Genomic DNA, 21,912 nt, shown 5'->3' with positions numbered 1-21,912 from the left:
GAGCCTGCTTCAGATTCTGTGTCTCCCTCTCTCTCTGCCCTTCCCCCACTTGCACTGTGTCTCTCTCAAAAATAAGTAAACGTTAAAAAAAAGAGAGAGAAATGCCAATTCTCAGGTCCAAGCCCAGGGCTAAGGAATCAAATTCTGGGGATAGGGCCCAGCAGCTTGTTTGACAAACCCTGCAGGTGATTCTGATCTGTGCACTTGAGAACCGCCACTCTCTCTCTCTCTCTTTTTTTTTTTTTTTTTTTTTTTTTTTTTTTGAGAACTGCCATTCTAAATCCCCCAGTTCAGGTTGTGGACTTTATCTTTTCCCATCTGCAAATTCCTTTCCTTCAGAGGTCTGCGTTAGTGATTACACAGGTCTTTGTGAGAGGACCTGACGTCTGGCTCCCCTGATAGAGCAGAGCACAGGGGTCACTCATTATTTGCTCCTCACTCCTTCTAGCACCTACCCCCATGCCTGGCAGGTACCGAGAGCTTAGGAGATGGGGGTTGGGCGGATATTGACTCCAGGTGGTCATGGACTTCCCTGGGTGTGGGAGAGGGGAAGAGACTGGTCACTTTATAGATCTCAGACCCTAAAAGTGGCCAAGGGGAGGATGAGAAGCCTTAAGAAATTTGGGGAGGTCTCAGCCCTTGCAGAAAAGTGTGCTACTGAGAAGTCAGGGAAAGGGTAGCCAGAGCTTTTCCTCCCTCTTCCCCTCCCCACCCCTCCCTCCTGCACCCTAAGGTAGCCCTCAGCTAATTTGTATTGACCACTGCAGCAGGCCCTGTTTTAGGGGCTTTATGTATATCATTTAATACAGTAAGCTTCTGAATTATATATCATTAACATTCCTATTTTACAGACAGGGAAACTGAAAACTCTGAGGTTCAGGTACTTGGCTGAAGTCAGGCAGAGAGGATTTGAACCTAGGCTATGTGACTGTTGCACTGCCCCTCCCCCTTCCCTATCAATGCTGAGAACACTCAGAAGAGCAGGAGTGCAGTGGGCCATTGGGGGGGGTTGCATATCGGATTGTGGATCCATGAGGTGGAGGCTCCAGTGTCATGAGACTTTCCCAAATTTTCAAGAGTAACCAAAGATGTAGATTTTTAATATAGTCTGTTTCTAAATGATTATGTATTTAAAAACATTTTTAAAATATTTTTTAGAGAGAGAAAGACAGGGCGTGAGTGGGGGAGGGGCAGAGAGAGAGGGAGACATAGAATCTGAAGCAGGCTCCAGGCTCTCAGCACAGAGCCCCATGCAGGGCTCAAACTCACGAACCAGGAGATCACGACCTGAGCTGAAGTCGGATGCTTAACCTGACTGAGCCACCCAGGCACCCCAAAATCATGTATTTTAAAAAACTCAGATGTTCCCAGAGACCAGATAAACGTGGGTGTCAGATGACATTGGTAGCCAAAAGAATGGCAACAGAGACAAACAGATACCCCAATGTGTGTATAAGGTCTGACCTGGCTATGAACACTGTCAGACCTGCTGTTTCTGCCATTTCTGGAATGGTCCACTTTAAACTCTAGGCCCGTCCTCTGTGAGACGTGATTGCACTAGGGGCAGACCCCTAATATTGACCTTTAGCTTCATGTGTCCCAGCCCTCGCATGGCCAGCACCCTATGGGTGAGGGCTGGGTTTGTCTGGTCACACTGTCCCCCTCCCACCCTGCATGCGGAAGGTGCTCACTAAATGCCTGCCGATGGAAGACATAGCGCAAGCCCTTTCCCCTCTGAGCTCCCCCAACACCACAGCACAAGCTCTTTCCCCTCTGAGCTCCCCCAACACCACGCTGACTCCTCCCCATCCCATGCTCTGGGGGGTGGGGTGGCACGACTGAGTTAAAAGCCCGCAGCTGGGGGCCAAATGGGACGAAGCCCAAGCAGCTGCATGGCTACTGCTAGCCCTGTGAGTCCACCTTCCTGCCCCTCGTGTAGCAAGGGACGGGGCTGGGGTGGCTGGGCTGGAGCTTGCTGTTCACCCTGATTTCTTTCTTTGGTCAGGTTGGAGAGGCTGAGGGTGGAATCCAAAACTGGGAGGAGAAGGAGGAGAAAGAGGAAGAGAAAGAGGGGGCAGCAGTGGCTGTCCTGATGGCTGAGGGGGCTCTGAATGCCCCTGGGGATCAGCTGTCCGAGAGGAGGAAGGAAGCCCAGGATGGGGGCCCCCAGGGGATCAAGTTGGAGTTACACCCGCTGCTGAACAGGTAAGGCAGGCTTTGTGGCCTTGCACCCGGCCTTGCTCTCTTGCCCCCACTCCCTCATCCAAGAAAGGCCAGAGCTAGCCTAAGACTTGGGTCCTGTTGGTTCTTCTGGCCTTAACCCAGTAGAGATTCTGGCTTCAATTCCCCCATCCTGTCCTAGCCTTTCAGGATCACTGACTCCAGTCACCGTGTAGAGGCCGTGCCTAAATCCCATCTCCTTATTTATACTTGAAGGGGTGGGACTTCCCTGCCAGCACCTGCTGCAGGTTCTGGGCCTGGGAGGGGCTCGCTGCTTCCTCCTGGCCTCTCCTATCCCCAGGTGGGCCCTATGGTTCTTCAAGAATGACCGCAGCCGAGCCTGGCAGGACAACCTGCATCTGGTCACCAAGTTTGACACCGTGGAGGACTTTTGGGCGTGAGTGTCTGTTGCTTGTAGAGGAGGCCAGAGCCAGGGGGGTCCTTCCTAGACCCTACCCCTCCAGGGAGCTGTTTCCTACACTGCTTTCCAGCCCTCCCTGCGACCTCTCAGCATTTGCTGAGGGCTGGGGCTTGGTGGGTTCTGCTTGGGGGTGGGGGTCACTGGGACTAGGATCTAGACCCCCCTGAAAACTTCTTGGGGCTTAGGGAAGAGAGTCTCAGGGGAGGAGCTGAGACGCCAGAACAGCATGGAAGCTTTTGTGTGTGTGTGTGTGTGTGTTGCGTCCATGAAATACAGCCAGATCAACACCAAACCATCCTGTACACCTGGAAGAGAGTCTGAGAGGTGGGAGGAGCCAGGAGTTGACCCTGACTCTGCCACTTCTTGGCTTTGTGACTCTGGACAAGTTCTTTCCCCTCTGAGCTGGTCTCAGCCACAAAGTGAGGATTAGGCTACTTGATAGTGTCCATGGGTGAATCCCAAAACACCCCCTGCCCCGGCACTGGGGCTCTAAAAGCCTCCTGAGGGGTTTGGATGGTCAGGGAAGGCTCCAGGGAGAAGGTGGGATTTGACGGTTTGGGTAAGTAGAGATAGAAGGGGGCAAGGGGTTGGTGAGAAGGGTGAGTGAGCAAAGGCTTGGAGGCCTGAAGGTGGGTGGAAAACAGTGGGGTCTGGTAAGAAGTTGGGGCGGTGAGGCAGGTTGGAACCAGGCCTTAAAAAGTCTGGACTTTCAGCCTGGATTGGGGCGGGGTGGGGGGGCTCTCTCCAGGATGTACAGTCACATCCAGCTGGCCAGTAAGCTCTCTTCTGGCTGTGACTACGCCCTGTTCAAGGTAAGCTCTGCCCACCTACCCCCTCGGGCCACAGGAGGGCTGATTCTCCTCAGCTCAGTTTCTGCATCCCTCCCTCATGGAGAGTTTGGGGGTGGGGTGCCACAGACAGTCTTCCTCAGAGCCAAGGTGGGACTTCCAATCTGAGGAAATGCTATATACAGAAGCTTGGGTAGAGTGTCAGACTAGAGCTGTACTTATAGGACATTTACGAGTCTGGAAGGGGAGAGGGGAGAAGGGGGAACCAGGAAGGAGCCCAGGTTTCTGGCCTGGCTCCTGAACTAGGCATATGCATCAGAATTGCCCGAGGACACGCCTCATCAGTGTCCAGGCCCATCGCTGGAGGTGCTGACCTAGCAGGTGTGTGCTGTGGGGCCCTGACATCAGTGTTTAAAGACTTCCCCAGGGGGTCTGTGCCCAGCCTGGGATGTCTGGTCTTCCACACACTAGGGCTGCCCTAGAGGCTTCCTTAATCCCCCCGCCCCGATTTGAACTCCTGCCTCAAGGAGCTCAGTTCAGTAAAAGAGACAAACATACACACATATATGACAAGGCTACAAAAGATGACCAGTGTTGAGGATCAGGGGATTGTGGGAGCTCATAGGAGGGTGTGGGGGGCCGAGTGGCTGATGGTGGAAGCTGCCCATACAAAGGGAATGGAAGCAAGAGGGAACTTGGCCTACTGAGGCTTATTTAGGGGTCAGAGCAGCGCCTGGGAAGATGGTTGGGTCCCCACTTCCCTTTGAAGAAAGGGAGGCAGTTGATTTGTCATTCCACCTCTTAGGATGGCATTGAGCCCATGTGGGAAGATAGCAGGAATAAGAGGGGTGGCCGCTGGCTGGTCAGTCTTGCCAAGCAGCAGCGTCACAGTGAGCTGGACCGCCTGTGGCTGGAGACCGTGAGTGGGGGTTGGGAGGAGAGGGAAGGCGGGGGAGGTCCCCAAGAGAAGAGGCTGGCTGGTGTGGTGGCACCATCAAGGATAGTGGGGCAGTCCCTGTAACTGAGGTGGAGGTCTCACCATCCTTCCTTTTGGCCCCAGCTGCTCTGTCTGATCGGGGAGAGCTTTGAGGAGCACAGCCGGGAGGTGTGTGGGGCTGTCATCAACATCCGAACCAAGGGAGACAAGATTGCTGTGTGGACCAGGGAGGCAGAGAACCAGGCGGGCGTGCTGCACATTGGGTGAGTGATATCTCTGGCACAGGGTCTCTTCTAGGGGAGAAGTTGAGCGTGGTGTGGCTTGGCCTGTGAGGGAGACCTCTGGAACTCTCCATGTCAGCTCCTCCTTTTTCCTTACCCATGTATATGAGGGTTTGGAATCCAGATTTCAAGCTGTTTACAGCAGGACTCTTTTCTTTTGCGTAAAGAGTCATATTTTGGGTTTCCACATGGGTAAGACGTCACAAGAGTGATGGTGGCTGGAACTAGGGTAGGACGTATGGGCAAAGGACCCAGGGTCCCAGGTGATCTCCAGGACTTGCTGCTGACTATTTAATTTCCTCTCCTACTCCTCCCTCAGGCGTGTGTACAAAGAGCGCCTGGGCCTCTCCACGAAGATCGTCATTGGGTACCAGGCCCATGCAGACACTGCCACCAAGAGCAACTCCCTAGCCAAGAATAAGTTTGTGGTGTGATTCAGCTGCTCCTGAGCCTCTCACTCTGTGTGTGTGTGTGTGTGTGTGTGTGTGTGTGTGTGTGTGTGTGTGTGTGTATAAGTAAGGGGATGCTGGGCTACAGTGCTGATGCTGGGTAGGACTAGGGGGTAGAGAACCGGTTTCTCACTTGTCCTGGAGTGAATATGAACATTGCTTAACATGAGTTGGGGCCTAGGCATAGATCTGTGGTCAGGGAGCCATCCTGAGGATGCAGAACAGGTGGAGGAAAGCCTTGAGTTTCCTTGTTTCACCTGGGGGTGGGCTGGGGTGAGTCACTGGGGAAAGGAGAGCTCAGATGAAGGTGGAAAGATGGCAAGAGAACCCTACAATCCAGCACTTACTCTCTCTGTACCCCTGAGAAAGAGGCTGGGTGACCTGAGGGCCAGACTCTTCTGATTTGGGGGAGCAGGCCCAAGACCACTGACACTCTGAGAGCAGGAGCTCAAGGACAGGAGGGGGATGGGCTTTCCTCTTTGTAATCACTCTACTTTAAACCTTTATGAATTGCCTTTCATCAGATTTATAGCCTTGGAGCCTCCCCAGTATCCTGTACCTTCCCTCAAGCAGCCGTGGGTGGGGCCTCGGAAGTGGGGTTGTAGATCAAAAGGGTTGGAGGCTTACAGGCAGAACCCCACTATCTCACAGACATGTGGTGAGCTAAGGACTGAGAGCCCTGTGTGTCTACTTGCCCTTTCCTCAGCTGTGGCCAGGGCTGTCTGGGCCTTGCCTGCCTTAGTCAGGCTGAATGGAGGCGGGTAGATAGATGAGACAGGAGACAGAACAGTGGTGGTTAGGTTTGAGATGGATTAACTGGAAGGTGATGAAGTTTAAGCCCCTTTCTGTTCCTGCTCCAAATAAACACTTCTGAATTATTAGAATTATTAGAATTATTTTTGAGGATTCTAAAATTGAGTAAGATTTGGGCCCCCCAAAACCTTAATCTCCTGTCCTGCTTTGAGGGGCTCGTGTGAGACCCCCCCCCCCAGGGCCCAATCAGGGATCCATCTAGTATGGGGAGAGGGGTAAGATGGGAAGAGTCGGCGAGGTTTCAATGTCAGAGGGTCATTGAGCCAGGGGGTCGAGTATTTGCCCCTGGCAAAACTGAAGTGTCGGGGAGCAGAGGCCGCGGCCCTCACAAGACCTAGATGTCATCAGGCCTGAGTTTGAGCCAGTGTAGGCAGAGTTAATTTCCGTTGAGTGAAAAGTGCGTCTGCTTCGATTACACTGTAATAAAACGTCCTGTGTTTTAAAAACACGATCCATATCGCCATCCCCATCTGCTCATTAGAGCATCAGTTACTCTTCTCCAGGACTGAGTTCCAACAGCAAGGCTGGGTACGGAAGTGGCGCTGGTACTGTGCCTGGTGGGGTGGGAGTAATGAGGGTGTTTCGTACCTGCAACTTGCTGTGCCATCGTCAAGCTTCTCAGGTCCGTAGGACGCTGGGGGGGGGGGGGGGTGTAAGAGAAAGCTGCCGGCGCTCGGGGCGGAGTCAGACCTAGAGGCGGGGTTCCGAGTCGGGCAGAGGGGCGGGGCCTGCCTGGGGCGGAACGTGCCTGGGGCGGAGCCCGGAGGTCACAGACTCAGGCCTAGAGGCGGGGCTCCGAGGGCACTGAGTAGGACGGAGGCGGAGTCAGGCCTAGAGGCGGCGGGGCTTTGAGGGGACTGAGCGGGCTGGGAGCGGGGCGGTCGGGGCGCCGGGGGCGGTCCCTGCGGGGCGGGCGGGACCCGACCGGCTCTCTGTGTGGCCGCGGCCATGAAGCCGCAGCCGCCGGGCTAGGCCCCGGGCGGCTCTAGCCCAGGGCGGCCCGTGGAGGGCCGGGCCAGCCCCAGCTCCGGTCCCAAGCCGGCGGGCGACTGCTCACCATGCCGGGCAAGCACCAGCACTTCCAGGAACCCGAGGTCGGCTGCTGCGGGAAATACTTCCTGTTTGGCTTCAACATTGTCTTCTGGGTGAGAGCGGGGTGGGTTTGGGCCCCGTGCTGAATTCAGGTGGCGGGAGAAGGAGGTTCAAGCCCCTACTGCAGGGGCTGGGGGGAGGGAGGGGGACGGTCCCAAATCCTGAAGGCAGAGAGCGGTCTTTCCCCCCCATCTCTCCCCCCCCATCTCTCCCCCCCCATCTCTCCCCCCCCATCTCTCCCCCCCCATCTCTCCCCCCCCATCTCTCCCCCCCATCTCTCCCCAGCCCCCATCTCTTTTTCCCACTCTACGCCCACTCCCAGGACCACTCCGGGGAACTACGGAGAGTCCCGGATTGCTGGAGGCGGGTCCCAGGCGCCGCCGGGGTAGGATGTGGGGGTGGAGTCTCTTGGTATCTTCCAGAGTCCAGGTGGAGAAAGGGGAAGGTTCCCAGGGATGCTCTTGGTGCCCCGTCGCCCATTCTCCCATCCAGCCTCACTGCTACTCTGGGGTGTGGGGTGTTCGCTGAACTCCACCCCTGGTTAGCCCACCGAGGGGAGTGTCTCCGCGAAGGGAAGGGCCGGATTCTCTCACCCAGCCTTAAGCTCCTTTGGGGGGGGGAGCGGGGAAGGGGTGGTGTGTGGGTCTTGCTCCTCAGTGAGGAGGCTTGCAGGCTGGGGGAGGGCCAATAGCTCTAGTCCTCTGCTGGGGGCAGGAGATCTGCCCTGTTGAGACGTCCTGAGGTGGCCCTGGGGAACAATTCAACATTCTACAGCTGACAAAACCGAGGTTTCGGGGGCAGTTGCTGGCCCTGCCAGAGAAGGGAGCTTCAAGTGCCCCTCCCCGGGTGGCATCTGTACCCCCAGGGCCTTGCCAAGTCATCCTCCCTTCTCCCTCCCCCATCCCGTCTCCAAGGCTGCTTGCTGCCTCTGCAGTCTCTACTCCTGCTGCCTTGTGTCAAAATGCCGGGCCCATTCTGTTTCTTTCAGCAAGACTTTGGCACCGCCCTCCACCCACGTGCTGCCCATGCAGTCGCCCCTGTGTGGTGGGCCTTCTGGTTCCAGCTATGCTCAGCTCTCCAGGGTGTGGGCAATGTGCAGAGAGTACTGGTGGGGAAGTCTGGAGGCCTGGGTGTAGCAAGCAGAGCTCTGAGACTGGGCAAGTCACTTCTCTCTGGACCTCAGCTTCCCTTCCTGGGAGTGGGGGTAATGAAGCCTGCCCCTCAGGGTTGTTAGGCCCATTAAATGAATTCTAACTTGTATTCACACAGCTATTTTATTTATTATCTATATTTTATAGATGAGGGAACAGGCACAGAGATGTTAAGTCATTTAACCTAGAACGACAGGGCCAGTAAGCACAGAGCCAAGAGGGCAGTGGGTAGAGGTGAGGCAGAGCATTGAGCATAGTGAGTCCCACCCCCCTCCCCCCAACCCCGCATGTCAAGGGGGACAGGCAAGAGAAACTCAGGCTCTTTGCAGGCACACCAACTTTTGCAGGGGAGTGGGGGTGGGGAGCCAGAGCAGGAAAGGCTGGGCTGGTGCTTGAATTTTATGTTGAGGGCAATGTAGAGCAGTGAGGGTTTCAGCGCTGGATAATGGGTCTGCTTTGGCTTTTGTACTAGAGGCAGATCTGTCTGGCTGCATGGGGAGAGTGGGTGAGGGGCATGGGGCTTGGAAGTGGGAGACCTAGGAGGAGGGCTGGGTCACAGCTAGGGGCTGGGGAGTGGGAATTGAGGAAGGCTCCAGGGGAAGTTAGGAGGCTGAATTGACAGGACTGGGACGCTTGGAGGGCCAAGAGGGTTTCAGGTTTGGGTCAAGGTGGCTGGAGGGAGGTGCCTATCATATAGGCCCCAAGATTTTTGTTTGTTTGTTTTAAAGGAAAGCAGACCCTGGTTGTTACCCTGCTGAGAACCTTCCCACAATTAATACAGTCCAGACTCCTCCCATGGCCTCCAGCACTCTCTGGAGTCTGGCCCTGCTGCCCTTCAGTTTATCCCTCGCACCACCAAACATGATCTTACCTCTGGGCCTCTGCCAGTCCCTCCACCTGGAATTTCCTTCTCACTACACTTTTTCGCTATTTAGACCTCAGCTAAAATATCCCCATTTTCCCTAACTGAAGCATGCCTCCACAACCCCCAGTCACTCCCCACTGCATCACTGTTTGGTTTTCTTTAAAGGATCTGTTGGTATCTGAAATTACCTTGTTTGCTCACTGTGGATTTCTCCCACTGGAGTGTAAACTCCATGAGGGCAGAGAGCTCATTTGTTCTATTTTCTGATGTATTCCCGGCACACGTAACAGGGCCTGGGACTTGGAGGTGTTTGCAGCAGGCAGTTGGACATAGGAGTCTGGAGCCAGGGAGAGGTTTGGGTGGAGATCTGGGAGATGTTGGCATCTGATGGTGTGGATAATAAGTGTGGAGGAGGAAGAAAGCAGAAGGCTGAAGGTTAAACCTGGTTGGGGGTGGGGGTGGGGGTGGGTGGCCATGTGCATAGGGCAGGTGAAGCAGTGAATCCTGGGAGGGAGGCTGAGAAGGAGCAGAGAGAGGATTGGTGTTGGGTAACCAAAGAGGGGTTCAGAAAGGAGAAAGTAGTAGTCAGTCACCTGTCTAAAGGCCATGGGTGGGTCAAATGGGATGAGGCAGGAGAAGTGATGTTGCGTTTCACATTCCAGATCTAGTATAGAGGTGAGGGGAAGGAAAGCTATTTCCAGAGAAGAATACAGCAGTGGGAGGAGTCTGGGGTCAGAGAGAGGAAGGTGTTAAACTGGGTGATCATGGTGGAATTGACTGGAATTGGTGGGGGGAAGGGGAGGAGCCTATGAAAGCAGGTGGGTGGGGAAGGTCTGAAAAGGTGGGGTCACGGCCTTGTGCTGGCTGGGGCAGGAGGGACACTCTTCCTGTGAGATTGAACATCTGGGGAGCTGCCCAGTCTCAGGTTGATAGCCTTGACATCCAGGGCTCTTCCCAGTAAGGAACTGAGGCCTGATGGTGGGTTGTGCTTAGAAGGCCCAGGCAGAACTGTGGCCAGAAGTTTTCAAGGGCACAGCCACCGGCCCAGACTAGGGTCCCTCAGCTGGATCCTGCTCACATTGGGATTCCTGGTCATTCAGGGGTCTTTGCTTATGAGCTATGAAAACAGAAAATGGAGTAGGGCAACCATCACAGAGTTGGAGGGCAGTGGAATGGCCAGATTGGGAAGGAGCAGAAAGGAGGCTAGGAGCCCAGAACTCAGACAGGTCTGGTGGGAGGAGAGGCTCAGGACATAGCTGCTGCTGCTGCTGCTGCTGCTTGGCAGGAGTATCCTGGCCATCCTCTGCTCCAGTTCTGAGTTCTGGGAAGGACTAAGTGGGATCCATCCTCCAGGCTGTGTTTGGTGGGGGAGAAACACTGGAATGTATTCTTGGAAAGGTAGAAAGGACCCTGGACCCACCCCTCCTCCTCTCTCTCCTCCTGGCTTCCTGAAGACCCTGAGTACTAGGGAGGAGGGGGCTCTGTCCGGGTGGGGAAGGATGCTGCTCCAACCCTCAGCTCTTTGATGCTGCTTCTGCAGGTGCTGGGAGCCCTGTTCCTGGCCATTGGCCTCTGGGCCTGGGGTGAGAAGGTAAGGTGGTGCAGTAGGGCGTGGGGCTGCCATGGGTTGAGGTGGTGGGAGGATCGGGCCGACCACTTGCCTTTGCTCCCCTGGCACAGGGCGTTCTCTCTAACATCTCAGCGCTGACAGATCTGGGAGGCCTCGACCCCGTATGGCTGTTTGTAGTGGTTGGAGGTGTCATGTCAGTACTGGGCTTTGCTGGCTGCATCGGGGCCCTCCGGGAGAACACCTTCCTGCTCAAGTTTGTGAGTACACCCTCACCTAGGCCCACTGGGGACCCCAACCTCCTCCCACATCTATGTAGTTAGTACTTAATAATGGGTAGTTTTATTATTACGTTATTATAACAGTAATCGTCAGAATTGTATTATCTATATAGGATTCTTTCTGCTATGACTGAAACCCAGGGGCCTAAGCATGAAAGGGTATTTATGGGCTCACTAGGGAAAGCCCAGGGGTGTGCTGGGTGTCAGCACATTTGGATCTAGGGGCCACCGCAATGTCACTTGGCCTGGTCTCTCTGTTTCTCTTCTCTGTCCCTCCAGTTGGCTCCATTCCCCAAGGGGTGGAAGGATGCCCACGAATGGGTGGGGGCTAGCTTCATACTGCCCCTCCGGGAACCCCTACTAGAGGCTGAACCTCTCTCTTCCTAACCAGTCATCCAGTCTTTTTTTTTTTTTTTTTTAATTTTTTAAGTTTATTTTGAGAGAGAGAGTGCAGGCATGTGCGCATGTGCGAGTGGAGGTGGGGAGGAGGGGGGGAGGGAGAGAGAGAGAAAGAGAGAAAGAGAAAGAAGAAAGAGAGAGAAAGAGGGAGGAAGGGAGAGATGGAAGGAAGGAAAGAATCCCAAGCAGGCTCCTTGCTGTCAGTGCGGAGCCTGAGGAGCCTGAGATGGGTTTCATCTGACTGAGAGCAGGACCTGAGTAGAAATCAAGAATCAGAAGCAGTCACTTCTTTGCATCTCTTTGGTCCAGATTGGCTGTCTTTGGACCAATCCCTGTGGCCCTGGGAGAGGTAGCGCTCTGATTGGTGGGCTCCTCGCACAGGCCATGTCCTCTATCTGGGAATGGGGAAGGAGGTGGAGATGGCTCTGCCTGAGCCACAGGAACTAAATTAAAGGCTATGTGGAGGGTGGTTTTTCAACGAAAACAGGATGATTACCAGAGGAAGCAGAATAAGTGGGTTATAAGAGCAGTGCTGTCCTTCGCCATCATAAAACAATGTTAATGGGAGAAAAGGTGGGGACTGTCCACTTTATTGGGTTGGGGTGGGGGTGGAGCTCTGCCCCGTGGCACCCGCAGGCCCTGCACCTCTGATCCCTACAATCTGTATGTCCCCCACCCCAGTTCTCCGTGTTCCTCGGCCTCATCTTCTTCCTGGAACTGGCAACAGGGATTCTGGCCTTCGTATTCAAGGACTGGATTCGAGACCAGCTCAATTTCTTCATCAACAACAATGTTAAGGCCTATCGGGACGACATTGACCTCCAGAACCTCATTGACTTTGCTCAGGAATATGTGAGTCCAGCACCAGCCTGCGCTACCTGCATGAGGCTCCTGCTGGGCAGATGGGTGAAAGAATAAGTCCCGTGTGTGCTGGGACCATTCCTCCACCCATGCCCCGGGGAAAAGAGCCAGGAGGCCCCTGTCTGAGGGAAGGCTAGTTTATGTGATCCCTGTAGGTCCCCATTATGCCTAGTTCTGCAAGGACCCAGTGTTGGGGAATAGAGGCCAGAGACTCCAAACTGGCAGGTCGTAGGCCAAGGTTTACAACACACTTAAAGGAGAAAATTTGATATAAAAATATAAATTTCCCCTTCTAATAAACTCTGGACCCATAGTCTTGGCTGCAGTTACATTGCTGCTATCCCCTTTGCTGGTATAGGAGCTCTCTGTTTGCCATTGTCTGCCACTCTTTATTTTATTATACCTGTTGGCCCTCTTCTCTCATTTTTATTGTTTGTTTGGCCTCTGGACATGTTAGAGTTTGAGACTTTCCCCCTCAACCAAAGCTCTGCTCTTAAACTCTATACTTAACCAATGTGAAGAAGCAGTCAGTGAACAGTTCACGAGATCCTAGACACCTCCCGACTGCACCTCCTTATCCACTCACACCCACTTACACATAGTCTCACCCAGTCACATCCACTTCCACAGTTACATGCCTTCAGGGCCATCAACCCAAGAGACTGTTCCGGGATCCAGAGATGAACCAGAGCTGGTACCTCTTTGAGGACTTTTCAACTCAGGACAGAGCAGACCTATAGTGAGGCAGTTAGGATGTGATTTATTTGTTCATTCAACACAGAATTGGTACAGGTTTATTGTGTGCCAGACCCTGGGAAGGTTGCTGGGAATTCAGTGGTGAAAAAAGCTGGGACTTGTCCTCATGGGGATGGCAGTCTGGGGCAAGAGACAGATGATAAGCAAAACAGACAAATGTACGTGTGTGCGCGCACGCGTGTATACAAAATTGTGAATAGTGGTAAGAGCTGAAATGAGGAAGGGTGGAGAAGAGGAAGGCCTTGGAGAAGAAGCAGGGTTTGTGGAAAGAGGGGCAGATGTTCCCCAACAGGAACATCAGTGCTGAGCAGAGCGAGAAGAGGCAGGCAGAGGCCAGGCTGTTTGCTGGGACCTGTGCACACAGAGCCGCTGGCCAGGCCTCACTCTCCCTGCTCTGCCCATAGGGGCCTATCTCTGTCTGCATTAAGCTGGTCCCTTGAGGGCTGGTTTCTGTGTTGGGTGGTCTAAGGCATGTGCTCCTGCCTCCCCTGACTCACGAGCTAGTTTCAGTGCGGCCTCACACTCACTATTGCCACGCCTAGGGAGGCAGTGCACGATATTCTGGGTAGAGGTGTTGGGGATACAGGTGCTGCCGTGGCATTTATGAAGTGTAAGGGTGTATGACGGTGACAGGGTTACCCTCTTGTCCCTGCAGAGAGGAAGAGAGAAAGTCTTCGCAAAATCTCTGGGGCAAGTGTGGGGAGGCCCAGTACAGACATGGGGTTCAGTGGTACCTTCCCCCACAGGGCTTGGCCTGATACCCACTTCTCAGGGCACCCCTTCCCAGTACCTCCCTGCCCCCACCAACCTGGGCAGGAGCATAGTGATGCTCTGATGGGTCTGGGCTTAGGTCTGGCCTTTCTGTTGGGAGGGTGAGGAGGGGCCCACCTGCCCAGCTGCCCCTAGACCCCCTCGCAGCACAGCCCTGCCCTGTCTCCCTGTAGCCTGGGCCTGTCTCCAAACTGGATGGGGCTCCTGGGGTGGGCCTGGCTCACCTAGGGCTCTCCTCTCGCCCCTTAGTGGTCTTGCTGCGGAGCCCGAGGGCCTAATGATTGGAACCTCAATATCTATTTCAACTGCACTGACTTGAACCCGAGCCGGGAGCGCTGCGGGGTGCCCTTCTCCTGCTGCGTCCGGGACCCTGCGGTGAGTGGGATGTGGTGAGGAGGGGCAGGGGCATTGCTGTGCACAGACCAAGTGTGGGAAAAATCCACCACAGGGCTTGCTGGGCTCAGCCCTGCTCTGGGGGCCTTGGGTGCCGGGGGTGGGGGTCATTTTACATGGGAGCACCCCTCCTACACTGAGGAGTTTGTGTCCGTGGGCAGCAGTGGGGCCTGCGCCCCTTCAGCAAAACCTGCCTCTATGATTGTAGTGAGGCAGCTGCCACACCGCTGGGCCGCCATGCTGGTGTGGTCGGGCGTGGGGCTTCTGACCCCTTGTATGGCTTTCTTCAGAGCAGAAACTTCTCCCGGTGACTTCTCTCCCAGCACAGTTCACCTGGGACACTGAGGGCCAGGATTCTTCCCATTCTTAGAAAACACGAGCAGGCAGGATTCCTAAACAGGAGGCAGCTCAGGCTGGCGTTTGTAGCCATGTGTCCTGGCACCAAGGAAAGAGGTGTGTGGGCCTCTGTGAGCCTTGTCTAGGAGTGGTGGGCATGGCGGAGTCTGTGGTTCCATCTGCTTCCCCTGAGAAGCAAGAACCACTCCAGTGCTGGGTGTCATGGGCCCCCGTGGGATATCCCCTCACCAACTCGCTTATTGGCCTATTTCTCCTCAGGAAGATGTCCTCAACACCCAGTGTGGCTACGATGTCCGGCTCAAGCTGGTGAGAGGGGTGGGGACAGAGTTGGGGGCATTGGGATGGAAAGGACAGCCTCCCATAAGCTCCTCTGTGAGGTCTCAGGAATTCTGTGGGGGAGGGGGTACTGAGTCCTAGGAACCATCCAGGCACCTAGAGCTTGTACTTCCAAACATGGGGGCAGTGGACCCGTGAGCACAGACACATGTGTGTTTGCTCGTTGCAGCTCTTTGTCGAGCACCCGTTGGTGCTCACACCTGGCAGTGCCCTAGATGGTAGGGATTCATGGTCATGAGCTAGGTAGACAGAGCCCCTGTTCTCAAGGAGCTCCCACACTAGTAGAGGGAGAAAGACAGAAAGCTAATGGATAAATACATGTGAACAGTAATGTGACAATTTCAACCAAGAGCTTGAATGCAAATAAAGTAAGGGAGGTTGATAGGATTGGGGCCGGGTGGTCAGGGAAGACCTCCTGAAGGAGGGGGCATCTGTTCTGAGATTCTGATGACCAGAAGGAATCTGTCATGCAAAGGCCCTGTGGTAGAGTTCCATCCAGGCAGCAGGTGCAAAGGTGTAAGGCGCTGGGGTGGAGACAAGCTTGGCAGTCTAGGCTGAGAGGAGGCCTGTGCGGGTGGGTGGGCCAAGCCCCTTGCCTGTGTGTCCCCAGGAGCTGGAGCAGCAGGGCTCCATCCACACCAAAGGCTGTGTGGGCCAGTTTGAGAAGTGGCTGCAGGACAACCTGATCGTTGTGGCTGGGGTCTTTGTGGGCATCGCCCTCCTCCAGGTACTGACTCAGCACAGCATGCCCCCCCCACACCCTTGCCCCGCCGGCAGACTTTCCCTCACTTGCCTCTTTGTCCTACAGATCTTTGGTATCTGCCTGGCCCAGAACCTTGTGAGTGACATCAAGGCAGTGAAGGCCAACTGGTGAGGCTGCCACACTGGCCATGGCCACCTGCCTGGCCTACCCAGGGACCCGCCCCCCACCCCTTCCCCTGCCACTATACCCATGATGGGCAAGGCTATGGTATTTCCGCTCCATAGGGAGCTTGAGTGTGTGTGCACTGTGCACCTGTAGAGAAAGCTATGTGCCTCTGCCCAGGCTGCCTGTCCTGGAGCTGTGTGCATGGAGGGCAGGTGTGTGTGTGAGTGTGCACAGGGAGCCACCATTGCGGCTGTTGTTGGGTGGTGGGCTCTCCAGGGGACTAGGAATGGCCCAGCTAAGAGGGTCCAGGCCTGGTGGGGTGAGGTGGGGTGGGAGGGGCCCCCCGCCCAGGCTGAGACACACGTCTGTGTGCATGGCTATTAGGGCAGGCTTGGGGCCTGCTGTTGCTGGGGACACAGCCTCATGCAGCCTCAGAGCTGTCTTCTCTACTAGCTGTGACCTTGACCCTGCCAGAAGCCCCCTTTGGCCTCAATGTCTCAGACTTTAAAATGGGTCCAAGAATTTTTTCTCCCTCGCTTGCCTCTCAGGATCAAACATGATGATGGCTACAAACTACTCAAATAAACAAAACCTTGAAAACCACTGGCTTATGCCCACCATCTCGGAGGTTCTGTCAGCGGCAGGGCCTCAGCGGTACTCTCCACCTGGGGCCCAGGCCCGGATGCACCCTGCCAGCGTGTTTTCTTGGCCTAGGCAGTGTATACAATTGAGCCAACCTTTAAAACTTGGTATATTTCACATAAAAGTCCAGCTCCCCAGCATCTTGTGAAGAATGGCCATCTGGCCACAACGGCTCTTCAGTGGCATCATCTCCTGGGACATATGCTTCCCGTTCTCTGCCTGGCCTGTTCTGCTCACCTAAGTGCCCTGCCTGACCCTGTTGGCTGGGAGTTGGCCTCCCCCACCTCTGCAGGGTTTTCCCCTGCAAATGCTGCGAGGCTGCTGTGGGCCAAGCCCGGATTGAAGCATGGGAGTGAGAAGAATGGGGAGGCTGGAGCCTGCCCCGAAGAGGCCACCGCCTGGGAGGGGTCTGGTCCTCCTGGGGACTAAGATGGGTGCCAGGCATGCCCAGGAGAGGGGCTGAGGGGTGGGATGGAGATCGGGAAGGTTTTGGGAAGGAGTAGCTGGAAGCCTGAGCTTGGCACCCATGGGGATAGGGGGAGCCAGGTTTGGGGGCCATTGATGGTTTTGACTCCTAGGCTCCCTTGGAATCCAGTTCAAAAATCTTCCTGGTGGCCTGCAGAGCTGCTTCATGGCCACCAGAGTGCGCATCAGCACAGCATTACCTGCGTCCAGCTTTCCTAGGGCAACCTCATCCAAGGTACAGCCCTGTGCGTGGTGTGTCCACCCTGCTTACTAGCTCTTTGGGGTTCAGGGAATTTATAGACTTCTAAAGGAGTAAAATGGCTCAGATTTGGGAAGTCTGGCTGCTGCTTTCAGATCTGCACAAAGGGGGTATATGGAGTGACTGTCCATCCCCCTGCATTTGTGGATGAAAGGAGAGGTTTGGGCTAGTTCATAGATCTCTAACTTAGATGCCCTCAGGGCCAGGTGGGTTATAAAAATAAATAAAGTGGGCCTTTGCGTTGTGAGGCCTTTGTAGTGCAACTTTGATTTTTCCCACTATTACTGGAGATGGGACACAGAGACTGCTTTGTAATGAGAAATATTTGCATGATTGAGTCACTAATGGCAACTGGCTTTGAGTTACAATGGGTGTGGTGGGGACTGTGGCAAAGCAGTTTCCCACCTGAAATTCGTGGCTGTCATTCAGCTGTAGCTAATTACTGTAAAGTGGGAATGTGGGTCTAATGTGAGACATCTGGAGAAGCCAAAGAGCCAGAGTTTTATGTGAAATATCTTAATTTTTAAGTTGTTGGCAACTAATGAAAAAACGTTTTGAACGCTGCTAGCCAAACAAAAGGTGTGGGGGCCAGCTTTGGGCCCTGTGCCACTGTGGATCCCTCTGGAGCAGTCACCCATGGGTCTCTGGCCGCTCTGCGATTCAGGCCTTCTGGGAGCTGCTGCAGGTGGGCGGGCTGTGGGTCATGTGCCCAGCACTGTGGCTCCCAGATGCGGGCTGGACTGTGTCCTCAGGCCTCCGAAAGACACAGGTGGCGGGTGGTTTATACGTGCTACAATAAATGCAGCTCACGATATTGTGCGTGTGTCTTGTGGTCTCTGATTTTAAATGTTTTCATTTTCATTTTCCCTGAAACCTCGCAACACCTTGTGAGGTGGAGAGTCCTTTCCTGATGAGGAAACTGGCTCAGGGGAACGAGTTGCCCAGAGCACACAGCCGGGAAGAGGCACCCAGGTCTGACCCCTCTTGGTGTTGCACTGCACCAGTCCTGCCCTTCTGCCGAGTCTAGGTGAAACCTGCACACTTGAAATGCCAACTAGTGAGGGGCAGTAACCTATCACTCCCCAAGTGTGAGCTGAGCATCTGCTTAGGGGTGGGGAAGTAGAGAAGAAAAGGTCAAGGTCCTGGCCCTTGTGCTGCATTCTTGTGCAGGAGACACAAACACAAGTAGGCACATAAACATTCATGCTAGTAGTATATGCTATGAAGAGAGTGATGGCTAGACAGTGACAGTTGGGTGCCTGGGAGAAGGGACCCCTTAATGGGCTGGTGGGAGGGGCTGCCATCTCTGGGAAGCTCCAGGGGAATAGTGTTCTAGGTTTTGGTGCCAGTTTCCCTAGAGGTCCTGAAGCTGGGGTGGGCTTGGCATGAAGGAGCCTGGGGTGCTGAAGAGGTGGGGGTGGTTGAGAGGCAGAGGGAAGTGGTAGAACCAGAATATATTTGGCAATGGGACTGATGAGATGGGATAGGTATGACTGGTAGGAGTGGCTGTGACTCTGGCTGGGGACCCAGAATTCTCCAAAGCTCAGTTTTGCTATATGATATCCATCTGTCCATCTTCCATTCACCATTCACCCACTTACCCACCCACCCACCCACCCACCAATCCATCCACCACCTACCCACCTATCCACTCATCCATCCATCCACCCATCCATCCATCCATCCATCCATCCACTGCCCCCATCCACCACCATCCACTCAGGCCCTGGCTGGAGGCTGGGGTTACCAAGACAGCTCAAACTTGCCCTTGTCCTGGAGCCCACAGTCTCTTGGCAGAGACAGATGGAACAATTGCTAATGGCATACATAATGTGTATGTGGTGACAGCACTTCATGCTGGTTAGAGACATGTTTCCTGTCCCCAAAGTGGAAGCTGAAGCAGTTCTTTTCCTTGTGCTGAGGAGTCCCTACCCAGAAGGGGATCTGTCCAGATGTGTAGAAAACACAGGGAAGCTTATAAGGCCACCCCCTGCCCATCCCTCTAGGTGGGTCCCTAGGCCATGGGAACCAAGGGCACCCACCCTCTGTCAGGGAGGAGTGCACGTTAGTGACGACAAAGGTGGCCATCTTCTTGCAGCCTGGGAGCCTCACATAGCCCTGGGCCTGCATTGTCTAACCGGAGGAATGCTGCTGGCAGCCTCTGGCATCAGCTTGGCGGGAGGGCATTCTGTGACATCCGTCTACTCCAGAGTGGGGAACTGGAAAGCAAAGAGAGATCCTGGACTGGTGAATTCTTGTTGAGGAGGTCAGACGGGCTAAGGAGGCTGGGGTAGGGTTTCCTTTCAGAAGATGGCCAGTGAGGAGGCTAAGGTAGTGCGTACCTTGGAGGGAGCCACTCCCAGTGATCACCAGAGGGCACCAGAGCACAGTCCATGCAGTGCAGCAGAATCAGCTGGAGACAGGGAGGGGCTGCAGGTGTGGGCGTCATCGCAGGGGAGGCCCCTGTGGCTGAGCAAGTCCATTCCGTGGTTCCAGAGACCTGGAGGTGACCCTGTCAGTGCTAAATCCAGGCATTGCCACTGTCTGGACTCTTCTCCAAGGACTCAGAGCCAATGACATTGGCCTGAGCCCACCTTTAGGCCCCTGCACGCTGTGGGGGGAGGGGGGGGGGGTCGCTTCCTCTAGGAGGTCCAGGCAACATGTTCCAACACATATATCTCCATTCACTCATTCAATCAGATTTACTGAGCACCTACAATATGTCAGACACTGTAGGACAAGGATACATAAGGAACAAAATGAAGATCTTCCCACCCTGTGGTGCTCACAGTCCAGACCAGGGGTCGGCAGTCTTTGTCCACAAAGGGCCAAATAGTAAACATTTTAAGCTTTCAGGGCATACAACCATCACTCAACTCTGCTTTATGGTAGAAAGGCGCTCTTGGGGCACCTGGGTGGCTCAGTCGGTTGAGGGTCCGACTTTGGCTCAGGTCATGATCTTGCAGTTCGTGAGGTCGAGCCCTGCCTCGGACTCTGTGCTGACTGCTCAGATCCTGGAGCCTGCTTCAGATTCTGTGTCTCCCTCTCTCTCTGCCTCTTCTCCGCTCATGCTCTGTCTCTCTCAAAAGTGAATAAACGTTAAAATTTTTTTTTTTTTTTTTTAAAGAAAGGAGCCTGGAGCCTGTTTCAGTCTGTGTCTCCCTCTCTCTCTGACCCTCCCCCGTTCATGCTCTGTCTCTCCTTGTCTCAAAAATAAATAAAATGTTAAAAAAAAAATTAAAAAAAAAAAAAAGAAAGGAGCTCTTAACAAAACAAACAAATGGGCATGGCAGTGAGCTAATAAAATTTCCTGGACACTGAAATTTGAATTTCATATAATTTCCATGTGTCACAAAATATTATCCCTCTTTTGATAATCAACCATTAAAAAACATAAAACCATTCTTAGCTCTGGAGCTACATGAAAACAGGCAGTGGGCAGGGCTCTTTCCCTGGGCTAGAGCTGCCCACCCCACCTAGGAAGGAAGAAAATACAACACAGTGAGCGTTGAATGAGGCACTCGCAGGGGAGGAGGTGTGTGAGTGCTATGGGAATATCAGAGAGAGTAGGCGGTCTTGGGGGTGTGGGGGTTGGGGGTGGGCCTTGGTATTAAACGGGGTGGTCAGAGAGTGGTCTTGCTTTCTATGAAAAAGCAAGATGGAGCAAAGACTTTTAATTTTAAATTATTTTGATAGCATAGGTAAAATAGGAACACAATCTACTTTAGAAAATGGATGAAACTAAAACTAAATTACTGCCCCATTCTATTCCCCTCCCGTGCCTTTCTCCTTTGTCATCACAGCTGTGAACTATAGATCCTTCCGGACATTTTTACATTTTTAAAATCTTGCACTCATATTACATACACAGGGAAAAGGTTCGGTATCATTGTGTGTGTGTTTGAAGCGGCAGGATACTGCCCCTGTCTTGCTGCAGCTTGCTTTTCCAACCCCCACAATGTGTTTTGAAGACTTAGTCATGTCTGTGCGTGTAAAGCTGCTTCATTCCATGTAACTGTAGGGGTGTTTCCCTGAGTGACTGCTGGGGTGTTTCCCTGCAGGGGCAAGCCATGTTTTGCCTCCCTGTCCCTCACCTGATGGATGGTGATAATCAAGCTGTTCCCACTTGGGCTCCACTCCCAGGCTCTGGTTAGAGGCGAAGCCAAGCCCTCTCTCCTGGGGTTTAGGCTGGAGTGGCCACTGATTCACTGGACGAGAGGACAGGGCTACAGGGAAGGGTGGCCTCAAGTCAGGGCTGATGGCAGAGTTGACCCCAGCAGGTCCCTTCCTGGGGCTGGGGCCTCATTTCTGCTCCTCAGCCCAGGCATTAGCCTGATGGGCGGAGTTTTGCATCTGGGGGCCTGGAACTCAGCCCATCCGAGGTGTGAAAGACACAATTAGCCCCTTGGCAGTGTTGCCTTGGTAATGCCTACCTGGTCCCCTGTGCAGCTACACAGACAGATGGGGACATCAGTAACCTGTATACAGAGGGGCCTCTGCTGTGGCCCAAAGCTCTAGTCCCTGGCAGAGGCTTAGGTGCCTGGGAGCCCGGAGACACCTGGACACCTGGGTCCTGCCTCCAGGAATGATCCTCTGGAAATCGGCTCTCAGCTCTGCCTCCTGATCAGGTCAAACTGTCCCCCGGCTGCTCCAGCATGCCCCCGGCTCCCACTGTGGGAGTCTCCCGGGAATCATGCCTGGGGAGAGGGGGTTCTGGGCAGGGGGCCCACATGGAATGTGGTGGTTTGCCTGCCAGCCAACATTTGCAGGTACTTGTGTGTGCCCGGCCGTGCTGCTGGGTGCCCCGAACTTGGCAACAGCTCCAACGCTATTTCTGTCCTGAGGGGGCTCAGGGTCCAGTGGGAGATTCAGGCAGGTGAGTCACCAGTCTTGACAAGTGATTTATGTGTTTGAATAGGTGGTGCAGGCATGTGGTTAAA

General features: G+C 54.3%; 2 protein-coding genes across 3 annotated transcripts; both read left to right on the top strand.

The window, feature by feature from the left end:
* Positions 1 to 1,610: 1,610 nt before the first annotated feature.
* EIF4E1B (eukaryotic translation initiation factor 4E family member 1B) lies at positions 1,611 to 5,081 on the top strand. Its single transcript, XM_030325279.1, has 7 exons — positions 1,611 to 1,628; positions 2,006 to 2,205; positions 2,522 to 2,617; positions 3,390 to 3,453; positions 4,235 to 4,348; positions 4,490 to 4,629; positions 4,967 to 5,081. The coding sequence occupies exons 1-7, from the start codon at positions 1,611 to 1,613 to the stop codon at positions 5,079 to 5,081; spliced, it is 747 nt and encodes a 248-aa protein (XP_030181139.1).
* Positions 5,082 to 6,832: 1,751 nt separating this feature from the next.
* Positions 6,833 to 17,789, top strand: TSPAN17 (tetraspanin 17). Of its 2 annotated transcripts, XM_030326984.1 has the most exons (9): positions 6,833 to 7,054; positions 10,558 to 10,608; positions 10,698 to 10,844; positions 11,946 to 12,116; positions 13,902 to 14,027; positions 14,661 to 14,708; positions 15,349 to 15,465; positions 15,547 to 15,608; positions 16,155 to 17,789. In XM_030326984.1, the coding sequence occupies exons 1-9, from the start codon at positions 6,968 to 6,970 to the stop codon at positions 16,189 to 16,191; spliced, it is 846 nt and encodes a 281-aa protein (XP_030182844.1). In that variant the 5' UTR covers positions 6,833 to 6,967; the 3' UTR covers positions 16,192 to 17,789. The 2 variants fall into 2 exon arrangements, with proteins under 2 accessions (XP_030182844.1, XP_030182853.1); XM_030326993.1 differs by lacking the exon at positions 15,349 to 15,465.
* The last annotated feature ends 4,123 nt before the right edge of the window (positions 17,790 to 21,912 follow it).

This window comes from Lynx canadensis, chromosome A1, assembly GCF_007474595.2.
Source record: "Lynx canadensis isolate LIC74 chromosome A1, mLynCan4.pri.v2, whole genome shotgun sequence".
Taxonomy (NCBI): Eukaryota; Metazoa; Chordata; class Mammalia; order Carnivora; family Felidae; genus Lynx; species Lynx canadensis.
This window is presented reverse-complemented; position numbering and strand designations above follow the sequence as displayed.

Excerpts from the sequence above, each read along its gene's own strand:
- EIF4E1B (XM_030325279.1), top strand. Across the intron at positions 2,206-2,521 it reads TTACACCCGCTGCTGAACAG|GTGGGCCCTATGGTTCTTCA; the intron begins GTAAGGCAGGCT and ends TCCTATCCCCAG. Across the intron at positions 4,630-4,966 it reads GCGGGCGTGCTGCACATTGG|GCGTGTGTACAAAGAGCGCC; the intron begins GTGAGTGATATC and ends CTCCTCCCTCAG.
- TSPAN17 (XM_030326984.1), top strand. The coding sequence starts at position 6,968 with ATGCCGGGCAAGCACCAGCACTTCCAGGAACCCGAGGTCGGCTGCTGC. Across the intron at positions 7,055-10,557 it reads GCTTCAACATTGTCTTCTGG|GTGCTGGGAGCCCTGTTCCT; the intron begins GTGAGAGCGGGG and ends CTGCTTCTGCAG. Across the intron at positions 14,028-14,660 it reads GCTGCGTCCGGGACCCTGCG|GAAGATGTCCTCAACACCCA; the intron begins GTGAGTGGGATG and ends ATTTCTCCTCAG.